We start from the raw sequence: 13,057 nt of genomic DNA on the forward strand, positions 1-13,057 counted from the left end.
AGTCCTCCACAAGTCTGGTTCATCCTTGGGAGCAATTTCCAAATGCCTGAAGGTACCACGTTCATCTGTACAAAGAATAGTATAAACACCATGGGACCATGCAGCCGTCATAACGCTCAGGAAGGAGATGCGTTCTGTCTCCTAGAGATGAACATACTTTGGTGCGAAAAGTGCAAATCAATCCCAGAACAACAGTAAAGGACCTTGTGAAGATGCTGGAGGAAACAGGTACAATAATATCTATATCCACAGTAAAACGAGTCCTATATCGACCTAACCTGCAGGCCGCTCAGCAAGGAAGAAGCCACTGCTCCAAAACCGCCATAAAAAAGCCAGACTATGGTTTGCAACTGCACATGGGGACAAAGATCATACTTTTTAGAGAAATGTCCTCTGGTCTGATGAAACAAAAATAGAACTGTTTGGCCTTAATGACCATCGCTATGTTTGGAGGAAAAAGGGGGAGGCTTGCAAGCCGAAGAACAACATCCCAACCGTGAAGCACGGGGGTGGCAGCATCATGGTGTGGGGGTGCTTTGCTGCAGGAGGGACTAGTGCTCTTCACAAAATAGATGGCATCATGATGCAGGAAAAGTATGTGTATATATTGAAGCAACATCTCAAGACATCAGTCAGGAAGTTAAAGCTTGGTTGCAAATGGGTCTTCCAAATGGACAATGACCCAAAGCATACTTCCAAAGTTGTAGAAAAATGGCTTTAGCACAACAAAGTCAAGGTATTGGAGTGGCCATCACAAAGCCCTGACCTCAATCCTATAGAAAATGTGTGGGCAGAACTGAAAAAAGCATGTGCGAGCAAGGAGGCCTACAAACATGACTCAGTTACACCAGCTCTGTCAGATGGAATGGGCCAAAATTCACCCAACTTATTGGGGAAGCTTGTGGAAGGCTACCCAAAACATTTGACCCAAGTTAAACAATTTAAAGGCAATGCTACCAAATACTAATTGAGTGTATGTAAACTTCTGACCCACTGGGAATGTGATGAAAGAAATAAAAGCTGAAATAAATCATTCTCTCTACTATTATGACATTTCACATTCTTAAAATAAAGTGGTGATCCTAACTGACCTAAGACAGGGGATTTTTTCTAGGATTAAATGTCAGGTTTTGTGAAAAACTGAGTTTAAATGTATTTGGCTAAGGTGTATGTAAACTTCCGACTTCAACTGTATACCATGAATATGACATTTATCATAGCTTTATTAATGGTATGTTTGGATTTTGGCCGCAAGCAGGCTCAAGATTCTGAAATCACTGAGAAACCTTCTATACTTTTTTCCGTGGCTTTGTGACCTCTATAAATAATGGTAGGAATTTCATAAGAAAATATTTATCACCGTGTTGAGCTTCCACCTAACCCCACTGATCAAAACCTACAACCCCCTAAAACTGCTTTTCCACGGAAAGGCCATTGGTTGTGGCGGTTGAAGAATTCCAGACTACATGTAGTTATTGCTGTTGTCTGATAAGCGAGTTAGGGCTCAGATGTGGTCTAATCTTTACCTAGGGCTGAGATTAACCAGAGTCAATAGCTCCAGTGTGTGCCGATGTCAGATCACCTGCCACTGCAGGGATCCCCCCACAGCACAGCACAGCACAGCACAGCACAGCACAGCACAGCACAGCACAGGCTGCCTGTCAGGGAACCATTCCTGATGGGAAATAGATTCCCTGCTGGGACATGGATTGATAGAAACCATTCCAGAGTGGAATTAAGACATGCTGGACATTCTGGATTCCATAGCCTTGTAGTCTTCTGTGAAGGCCAACATTTTGTATGTACTGTATGTGATTTACTAATAACGGAGGGACAGACATCTGTATTGGAAAGGATTGCTGTGCAATAAACACACAATCTAACTGTCATATCGGCCATCCAGTGTGTGGTGCAATTTGACAGAATTGTGCTAAAATGAATCAACTTAAAAAAAGATTATTTGACTGTTCATGCTATTCAGGCCTACCTGTGTCATGTTGTTCTTTCCCCCACTTGTTATAGATAGAATCACACGATTAGAAAATATATTATGATACATCTATAGGCAAACATGAATTATGCTAACAACCATCCATGAAACATGCCAGTAAAACACTTGTCTAATATAGACCTTTCGCCCCACCCGAGACAGGGAAAGGGAGACAGAGCATTCCCTGACTATGTGTATTTTCACACATCCACTGCAGTGCCAGTGGCCTTGTGAGGAGAGGAAAAGCTGCCTACACTTATCACTGTAATAAAATAGTGAGATTCTGCCCAAAACTGCCAGGGGCACGAAGTATTTCAAACACCTGACAAAGCTTTGTCACACAGTCTGAGTCTTAATCATTATGCCTACTTCTAAATAAAAAAATATGTATATTTTTCTGCATAGGTTATCTAGCATACCTCTTTACCTGTTCAACTGTCATTTTAATGAGGGTGTCATTTTTACTGTTGTAAATCACACATCTCAATATACTGCACTAACATGCCTAGGACATAAAAATTACAACACAGTACACGGGATACAGGCACATATCATAATTCATACACTAATATCATGATTACATTTTAACCAAGTATTTTTTTTGCATATCTAAGCATACCTCCTGACTGGTGGTTCTTTTTTTTAAAGAAATGTAATATGTGACTTGTTTCAGGAAACTAGGCGTATGTTGCAAGTCACGACTTCACAGGAGAGTCATTTGAACGTTATTTTTTATAAAAATATGTTTTTTGGCAGAAATGCCTTCTGGAACATTTTAACTTTCATGTGCCTTAATAACAAACTTGTATGCCATCTGTAAATATGAATAAAGTTGTTAAAATTACAAGCTTAATTGGTTTAGCCACAGAAAAAGCCAGGAACCTTCCCGCTAGCCATGATTGGCTGGGATAACGAGTGGGCTGAACATGCCGAGAGATGAGTTTCAGATTGGTCTGCGATGTAGCATCTAATTTCTATAAAATGAGCTGCTCGTTATGCTTAGATAATCCTTCCTACTGCAGTTTTTTTAAAGATATAGCATTAGCCATGGAGAACTGCAAATATGTTTCTAGCGCTCTCAATAACATTGCTGCCCTGAATTTAATCAGGCGCTATCGACAAAGGTCAGTGGGAAGAAGTTGTGATGGACTACTTTCTGGAGGACGATCGTGCCATGCTGATTCTCTCTGACTCTGAAAATGAATCAGATGAGGAAATCCCTGATTTAGGTAAAAACATTTTCATTGAAGACATTGTAGAGTCTTCTGATGACAGTGATGAGGAATAAACAGCGATCAACTGTTGTTGTCACGGAAGAAGTTGACCGAGTTTTGAAATCAGTGGAATGTCTGGTAGAAGCAGAGTATGATAAGGAGATTAATAGAATTCTGGTGTTTGATTGCAAATGCAGAGGGAGTCGAAAAAAGAACACCTGTCTCCGGATTATATCTTCAAACTAAGGGCAACCATGGCATCCGTGACAGAGGGAGAAATATCTGATGATTCGTATGGCATTGCACACGGTCAGTGTGAACCAGAGTGACTTAACACAATGGAGAGCTCTTCAGTAGGTACCAAAACATTCAAAGCGAATTTTCTCAAAAGTGAGGTTACAAGTTTATCAACTTTCAAAGCAGAATTACTTTCCCATTGTTCCTAAAATTCAGTGTGTGATATACCATTTTGTAGCTCGGTCTTTGCTTTTATCCAATGTAAAAAACTCAATTTCAAATTTTGCTACATAAGACCGAATCAAGGCGGTAGGTCACATATGCTTCTCTGCCACTCTGCTAAAATCTGGGTAAAAGATTGAAAGGAATGTGAGTTTTATTCAGTACATATAGAAATGGCTTGATAGATAGTTATGATGTTGGGAGATTCGGAACCTATCTAGCTGGCTAGGTAAAGCCAATGTCATACAATGGCTAGGTGGCTTGTGTTACAAAGATTTTAGCTTTATTTATTCATTGAGGAGGTATCAATAGGCTACATAGCTTGATTAAATTCCTTTACCAACATACCTCCTGTGAATGCTGCCCATCACCCGCAACTAAAATAATGTTTACATATCTTGCATTACTCATCTCATACAGTTGAAGTCGGAAGTTTACATACACTCAGGTTGGAGTAATTAAAACTTGTTTTTCAACCACTCCACAAATGTCTTGTTAACAAACTATAGTTTTGGCAAGTTGGTTAGGACATCTACTTTGTGCATGACACAAGTAATTTTTCCAACAATTGTTTACAGATAGATTATTTCACTTATAATTCACTGTATCACAATTCCAGTGGGTCAGAAGTTTACATACACTAAGTTGACTGTGCCTTTAAACAGCTTGGAAAATTCCAGAAAATGATGTCATGGCTTTAGAAGCTTCTGATAAATTATGTCAATTAGCCTATCAGAAGCTTCTAAAGCCATGACAGCATTTGAGTCAATCGGAGGTGTAACTGTAGATCTATTTCAAGGCCTACCTTCAAACTCAGTGCCTCTTTGCTTGACCACATGGGAAAATCAAAGGAAATCAGCCAAGACCTCAGAAAAAAAATTGTAGACCTCCACAAGTCTGGTTCATCCTTGGGAGCAATTTCCAAATGCCTGAAGGTACCACGTTCATCTGTACAAACAATAGTATAAACACCATGGGACCACGCAGCCGTCATACCGCTCAGGAAGGAGACGCCTTCTGTCTCCTAGAGATGAACATACTTTGTTGCAAAAAGTGCAAATCAATCCCAGAACAGTAAAGGACCTTGTGAAGATGCTGGAGGAAACAGGTACAAAAATATCTATATCCCCAGTAAAACGAGTCCTATATCGACATAACCTGAAAGGCCGCTCAGCAAGGAAGAAGCCACTGCTCCAAAACCACCATAAAAAAGCCAGACTACGTTTTGCAACTGCACATGGGGACAAAGATGGTAATTTTGAGAAATTTCCTCTGGTCTGATGAAACAGAAAAATAACTGTTTGGCCATAATGACCATTGTTTTGTTTGGAGGAAAAAGGGGAGGCTTGCAAGCCGAAGAACACCATCCCAACCGTGAAGCACGGGGGTGGCAGCATCATGTTGTGGGGGTGCACAGGGACAGGTGCACTTCACAAAATAGATGACATCATGAGGGAGGAAAATTATGAGAATATATTAAAGCAACATCTCAAGACATCAGCCAGAAAGTTAAATATATCCTCATAATTTTCAACTGTATATACTGTATTCTATAAAGCTTGGTCGCAAATGGTTCTTCCAAATGGACAATGACCCAAAGCATACTTCCAAAGTTGTGGCAAAATGGCTTAAGGACAACAAAGTCAATATGCCGCTCTGTCATTGTTCATCCATATATTTACATATTCTTATTCCATTCCTTACTTTGATTTGTGTGATTAGGTATTTGTTTTAGAATTGTTAGATATTACTTGATAGATATTGCTGCACTGTCGGAACTAGAAGCACAAGCATTTCGCTACACTTGCAATAACATCTGCTAACCATGTGTGTGACCAATAACATTTGATTTTATTTTAAATCAAAAATGTTCTCAACAATTTTTCAGTGAGAATCGCTATTGGCTCATTGACTTGTTGCTAGAAGTGGCTAGATTACGTTTTGCCTTTGCCGTTACGACGTCTCAGCACCAATTTGCTTTGCTGGAGCACAACTGAGGTCCCTGACATAGCATTTTTGCCCACTCTCCTGCCGCACACCCCCTTTCCTTGTGCTTCTCCGCCTGTATGTTGCGGTGACTTCTGTTGCACAGACAGCTTCTCCCACTTTAGTTTGCGGCAGAATTTTAGCGGGAAAAGTTGGTAAATGCTACGAAACCATAGAAATCCTTGATGTCAAAACTCCCCAAAGGCAGTCTGAAAAGTAGCTGAACACTAGCCTCTTTACCAATAAAAGTTGCTGGAGAGTTCTGAAAACTCTGAAATATAGAGTCAAAGTGGGGGGGTACTCTTTCCCTGGTCCAGTCATTGTGCCCCCTCCGCAAAATCCCGCTGACATAGGGCCTCTCGAGTGGCGTAGTGGTCTAAGGCAATGTGCCACTAGAGATCCTGGTTCTAGTCCAGGCTCTGTTGCAGCCGGCCGCGACCGGGAGACCCATGGGGCGGCGCACAATTGGCCCAGCTTCGTCCGGGTTAGGGAAGGGTTTGGCCGGCAGGGATGTCCTTGTCCCATTGCACTCTAGCGACTCCTGTGGCGGGCTGGGCGCAATGCACGCTGACACGGTCACCAGGTGTATGGTGTTTCCTCCAACACATTGGTGCGGCTGGCTTCCGGGTTAAACGGACAGTTCGGCTTGGCTGGTTTGTGTTTTGGAGGACGTACGGCTCTCGTCCTTCGCCTCTCTCGTCCATACGGGAGTTGCAGCGATGGGACAAGACTGTAACTACCAATTGGATAGATACCACGAAATTGGGGAGAAAAAGGTGTAAAAAAATAATAATCTAAATCCCGCTGACATCCTTTTATAAATAATTATGATAACACATGGGCTTAAAAATTAAGTGTAATAATTAATTTAACATCTGAAACATTTAAAAACAGGACAAATCTGAGCATGATGCCTCTGAAAGCTATCATTCTTGTTTCACAGAGCAACTATAATACACTACACGGCCAAAAGTATGGGGACACCCCTTCAAGTTAGTGGATTCGGCTATTTAAGCCACACCCGTTGCTGACAGGTGTATAAAATCAAGCACACACCATGCAATCTCCATAGACAAACATTGGCAGTAGAATGGCCCGTAATAAAGGATGACACCTTTCCAACAAGTCAGTTCGTCAAATTTCTGCCATGCTAGAGCTGCCCCGGTCAACTGTAAGTGCTGTTATTGTGAAAGTCTAGGAGCAACAATGGCTCAGCTCCGAAGTGGTAGACCACACAAGCTCACAGAACAGGACCGCCGAGTGCTGAAGCGCGTAGCGCATAAAAATTGTCTGTCCTCAGTTACAACACTCACTACCGAGTTCCAAACTGCCTCTGGAAGCAACCTCAGCACAAGGCTGTTTATCGGGAGCTTCATGAAATGGGTTTCCATGGCCGAGCAGCTGCACACAAGTCTAAGATCACCATGCGCAATGCCAAGCGTCGGCTGGTGTAAAGCTCTCTCTCGGGAGCAGTGGAAATGCATTCTCTGAAGTAATGAATCACGCTTCACCATCTGGCACTCCGACGGACAAATCTGGGTTTGGCGGATGCCAGGAGAATGCTACCTGCCCCAATGCATAGTGCCAACTGTAAAGTTTGGTGGAGGAGGAATAATGGTCTGGGACTGTTTTTCATGGTTCGGGCTAGGCACCTTAGTTTCAGTGAAGGGAAATCTTAACGCTACAACATACAATGACATTCTAGATGATTCTGTGCTTTCAACTTTGTGGCAACAGTTTGGAGAAGGACCTTTCCTGTTTCAGAATGAAAATGCCCCCGTCACAAAGCGAGGTCCATACAGAAATGGTTTGTCGAGATCGGTGTGGAAGAACTTGACTGGCCTGCCCAGAGCGCTGACCTCATCCCCATCGAACACCTTCGGGATGAATTGGAACGCAGACTGCGAGCCAGGCCTAATCGCCCAACATCAGTGCCGACCTCACTAATGCTCTTGTGTCTGAATGGAAGCAAGTTCCTACAGCAATGTTCCAACATCTAGTGGAAAGCCTTCCCAGAAGAGTGAAGGCTGTTATGGCAGCAAAGGGGGGTGACCAAATCCAGATTAATTCCCATGACTTTGGAATGACATGTTTGACGAACAGGTGTCCACATACATGTAGTGTAGGAACTTTTTGGAAGACGCAAATCTTGGTGAAAAAGTAAATAAGCCAGTAATTCTAGAATGGATGATGGAAAATGAACAAATCTCACATTTTCTGTGTTCATGAAAGTTTGCAATTTGCTTTTGCTATATTATGTGGATAGATTTAGGTCATTTTATAGAGTACAGTGTTCAGAAACCCACTTGTTCCAGACACCGTCCTCTCAACAAATGACCCTCAATTTATAGGCCTATTTTGCAAGTGATCTGTCACAAAAGGGATGTTCAAAGGGACACAATGTTTATAGAACTAGGCCTTCTTATATATTCAGACTATAGCCAATAATATTTATTGGAACTGGGTGATTTATTGGAAATGCATTTTTCACTACCATAATGAGGCCATGAGTGAATAAAGCTGTTTTCAGCCATTTCACGTTTCACTGACAGTCTTCACAGAGGATCATTCAGTTCACACATTTCTCTCCCTGAGCAGCAGGTGTTTGCTGTGAAGATGTGTAGCCTACTGCTGGCCACCAGGGGTGACAATTTGGGGCGGGAAGAGGGCCACTACTTCTCCATGTCACCTGTCACGCCCCCGATGCACGTGGGATACATTTCTTAAATAGGTGCCGCCCCCACCCACCCACACAATATGCTCTTCTCTACCTCTTTCTCTCAGACAGGGGCACAAACACCCGTGGACATGACAGGAGATGAGATGACCTTGTGTGCTTTGCCGCTCAGTTAACCTGACGTGAAAACCGGTGACACTCGGGCATGTAGGCTAATGTTAACAATACTGAGAGAACAACAAGTGCACAAGCATCTTTATCTTACACCCGAGTTTCCATGCTGCCAGCCTAATTGTAGTCATTCCATCTACACAATTGCCTTTGGTGCGGTCTATGAACGATGATGTAGCTGTTGAATGTCATCCAGGCACATGACAAGGAATGTTACGAGTAAACAACATCATGGGCTATGCATGCTGATAGAGATGACACTAGTAAAATCAGCAATAACATGCTGCTTGTGTTGTGGCGATGACTCCCAGCATCATTACTTGAGACCAACAAATCATACTCAAGGGCGTTTTTGAACCAACACAAGAGCCTCAAACAAACTAGCCTAAAAGGGAGACAGACAGTCTGGCATGGAAAATATAAATTGAGGTCTTTATCTCACCTTTGCTGTTCCCTTCTTCTCTGTTTAGATGCATGGCTGTTGCTTTTTTTCAGTAAATCTGTATTCTTCTATTTTAATTTTTAAGGAATAGCCTTCGTGTTGAAAACAAAACAATTCCAATGTTGCTTTTTATTTCTTGCCTTATATTGTCTTGCTACTCAGCGAGTGCGCGTGGACGCGCGCGTATTTGAGCGTCCTCCCAGTATTTCGCTCGAGCAGGTAGGTAATGTTGGTGCCTGAATCTATTTAGTATCTCTCTCGCTCTCTCCTTTTTTCTCTCTCTCTCTCTCCAGTTCAGATGCGCTCAAAAGGGGATGGTCGCAATAAGATTGCAGGGAGGAGACGGGCAGACGGCAGACGGGCGGGGTGACGTGAAAGCAGTCCGTGCAAAGTACTCGAGCTGGAGTCAAAATCCGTGTTCGGGCTATGGTTCCCGCCAGTTGATGGAACCGTACACTTTAATGTTGCCTATTTTTTTAAGGGACTTAATCGTCACCAAATTGTACGCTCCTCGTTCGACCAAGTTAGATGTTAGTCTACAAACACCATTATATCACCATCCTTATCCTCACCTCAATCACTATTATCATTATAATCCCTTCATTTCATAAGCATGTCCTTTGAGAATTCCAGAAACCGTCTCAGATGGCTAATACATATAGAGGGGGCGAGAGAGGGATTGATTCACCACAAAAAGAGACCTGGAAATGTGTGCGCCTTTGTGGCCTCATAATTAACCAAACTGGAAATGTGCGAATAGGTGTCTGTAGATGTGTAGTCTCAGCCTGGTCTGGTTGGTAGTCTATGGGCGACAGGTTGTCAGTGACTCTCAACTGCATGTGGAACATTTATTGGGGGTCGTGGGTGAGAAACGGTTGCCTTTTCTCGCGGGCACATGCTGTAGCCTACAACCTTAACATTTTTTTGTGTGATTAACGTTGGTTTATCCTCGATTATTTGAGCCTGTTAATTTTAACACTCAATCTGTATTCGCCATAGGACTGTTATAGCCAATACGAAAAGTTGATTTACTCACCGCTCACGTCCACCCGTAGCAACATGACTGACATGGCTCACCAGCGGTCCCTAGTGTTGTAGAACATCGACTGGCAAACAGTACATTCAATAATTGTTATTTTATGAAGGCCTATTAAAGTTTGGTGTAGCCTAATCTTATTTACGCATCTTCATTTGACCACATGCCAAATATTTAATGACGTGGGCTATCAATTACGCATTGAATTGATATTGATAAGTAGGCTAGCCCATGTAAAATTGAGAAACATTTTTACTCTAATTTTAAATGTTTTAAACAAAATGTGCTAAAGCGACTGGGTTGCATGCATACAAGATGGTCTATGCATAAGCATCTACTTTTGTCTCACCCATCTTCCATTCCTTAACCTTGAGTGCTCAATAATAACAGAAGCCAATGACACCTCCATGAGATTGGAGTTGATATGCTGGCCCTTGGAGCGATGCTGGCCATGTGCCTCTTCCTGTCTCATTGTGAGCCTTTTGGCTGCAAGATAATGCTTTCTCTGTCCCAGAACTCAGTTGTCTGTCTGGCATCTCTCTCTCACTGACACTGAGTATACAAAACATTAACATTATTGAGTTGCACACTTCTGTCACAATAATATTGTATAAACACAATAACATACCTCGTGAAATAAAACACGGAATAAAGGCATACCAGTAAAGCGCGTCAACATAGAAACACGAAACAATCTCACACAAAGACATGAGGGGGAACAGTGGGAATAAATACATGTAGTGTGATTGGGAAATGAAAACCAGGTGTGCAGGGAACAAGACAAAACAAATGGATAAATGAAAAATGGAGCGGCGATGGCTAGAAAGCCGGTGACGTCGAACAAGGAGAGGGAACGACTTCGGCGGAAGTCATGATGCGCGGCTCCAGCAGCACGCCGACACCGGCCTCGGGGACGACCCGGAGGGCGAGGCGCAGGGCGATCCAGCCGGTGGCGGTGAATCTCCCGCAGCAGTTCAGGGTCCAACACATCCGCCACAGGAACCCAGCACTTCTCCTCCGGACCGTACCCCTCCCACTCCACGAGGTACTGAAGGCCCCCCGCCCGACGCCTCGAATCCAGGATGGAACGGACGGAGTACGCCGGGGCCCCCTCAATGTCCAGAGGGGGAGGAGGAACCCTCCCACACCTCAGACTCCTGGAGCGGACCAGCCACCACCGACCTGAGGAGAGACACATGGAACGAGGGGTTAATATGGTAATCGGGGGGAGTTGTAACCTGTAACATACCTCGTTCACTCTCCTCTGGACTTTAAATGGCCCCACTAACCGCGGGCCCAGCTTCCGGCAGGGGAGGCGGAGGGGCAGGTTTCGGGTCGAGAGCCAGACCCGGCCTCACTGCGGTGACGGTCCGCGCTGGTCTTTTGGCGCAGCGCGGCCTGCTGGAGGTGACCATGGGCGGCTTCCCATGTCTCCTCCGCTCGCATGAACCAATCGTCCACCAATCAGGAGCCTCGGTTTGACTCTGAAGCCACGGTGCCAGAACCGGCTGGTACACCAGAGGAGGGTGATGAGTGGGCCCAATAGATCAACAGCTCCCACACGACCGGCGCTACCAGGCAGGTGGCCGGGAGAATGGGAGTCTGATCCATGGGCCGCTCCTCTGTGTCATACAGCCGGGACAGTGTGTCTGCCTTAACATTCTGTGAACCTGGTCTTTAGGACAGGGTAAACACAAAACGGGTAAAGAACATGGCCCCCTTGCCTGACGAGGATTCAGTCTCCTAGCTGCCAGGATGTACTCCAGGTTGCGGTGGTCAGTCCAGATGAGGAAAGGGTGTTTAGCACCCTCAAGCCAATGTCTCCACGCCTTCAAAGCCTTAACCACAGCCAACAGCTCCCGGTCCCCCACATCATAGTTCCGCTCCGTCGGGCTGAGCCTCTTCGAGAAGAAAGCACAGGGGCGGAGCTTCAGTGGCGTACCCGAGCGCTGAGAGAGCATGGCTCCTATCCCAGCCTCGGACGCGTCAACCTCCACTATGAACGCCAAAGAGGGATCCGGGTGGGCCAACATGGGAGCCGAGGTAAACAGAGCTCTTAGGGGCCCAAAAGCCCTGTCCGCCTCAACCGACCACTGCAGACGTACAGGACCCCCCTTCAGCAGTGAGGTAATGGGAGCAGCCACCTGGCCAAAACCCCGGATAAATCTCCAGTAGTATTTGGCAAACCCTAAAAATCGCTGCACCTCCTTTACCGTGGTGGGAGTCGGCCAATTACGCACGGCTGCAATGCGGTCACTCTCCATCCCCACCCCTGATGTGGAAATGCGATTCCCCAGGAAGGAGACAGCCTGCTGAAAGAACAGGCATTTCTCAGCCTTGACGTACAGGTCATGCTCCAACAGTCGTCCAAGTACCTTGCGCACCAAGGACACATGCTCGGCGCATGTAGCGGAGTATATCAGAATGTCATCGATATACACCACTACACCCTGCCCGTGCAGGTCCCTGAAAATCTCGTCTACAAAGGATTGGAAGACTGATGGAGCATTCATCAACCCATGCGGCATGACGAGGTACTCATAATGCCCTGAGGTGGTACTAAACGCCGTCTTCCACTCGTCTCCCTCCCGGATACGCACCAGGTTGTACGCACTCCTGAGATCCAGTTTAGTGAAGAAGCGCGCCCCGTGCATTGACTCAATCGCCGTGGCGATAAGAGGTAGCGGGTAACTGTACCTCACCGTGATTTGATTGAGACCTCGATAGTCAATGCACGGGCGCAGACCTCCATCCTTCTTCTTCACAAAAAATAAACTCGAGGTGGGTGCAGTGGAGGACCGAATGTACCCCTGACACAGGGATTCGGCGACATATGTCTCCATAGCCGCCATCTCCTATTGCGACAGGGGATACCCGTGATTCCTGGGAAGTGCAGCGTCTACCAGGAGATTTATCGCACAATCCCCCCGTCGATGGGGTGGTAATTGAGTCGCCATCTTTTTACAGAAGGCGAGAGCTAAATCGGCATATTCTGGGGGAATGCGTCTGGACTTGGTGGAGACCTTGGTGGAGACCTGGTCTGGACTTTCCACCGTGGTAGCACCAACGGAAACCCCTACAC

At 45.1% G+C, this 13,057-nt stretch overlaps 1 protein-coding gene across 3 annotated transcripts in view; it reads right to left on the reverse strand.

Annotated features, from left to right (window-relative positions):
• Positions 1-9,569, reverse strand: part of LOC139575026 (synaptotagmin-7-like) — a 117,090-nt gene extending 107,521 nt beyond the window's left edge. For all 3 annotated transcript variants that reach the window (XR_011674867.1, XR_011674868.1, XM_071399939.1), the window contains exon 1: positions 8,940-9,569. Coding sequence is in view for 1 of the 3 variants with exons in the window: in XM_071399939.1 (XP_071256040.1) it covers positions 8,940-8,973 (34 nt within the window). In the remaining 2 variants the exon portion in view is untranslated. The remainder of the gene's footprint in view (positions 1-8,939) is intronic.
• Between the last annotated feature and the right edge of the window lie 3,488 nt (positions 9,570-13,057).

This window comes from Salvelinus alpinus, chromosome 5 (assembly GCF_045679555.1).
Source record: "Salvelinus alpinus chromosome 5, SLU_Salpinus.1, whole genome shotgun sequence".
NCBI lineage: Eukaryota > Metazoa > Chordata > Actinopteri > Salmoniformes > Salmonidae > Salvelinus > Salvelinus alpinus.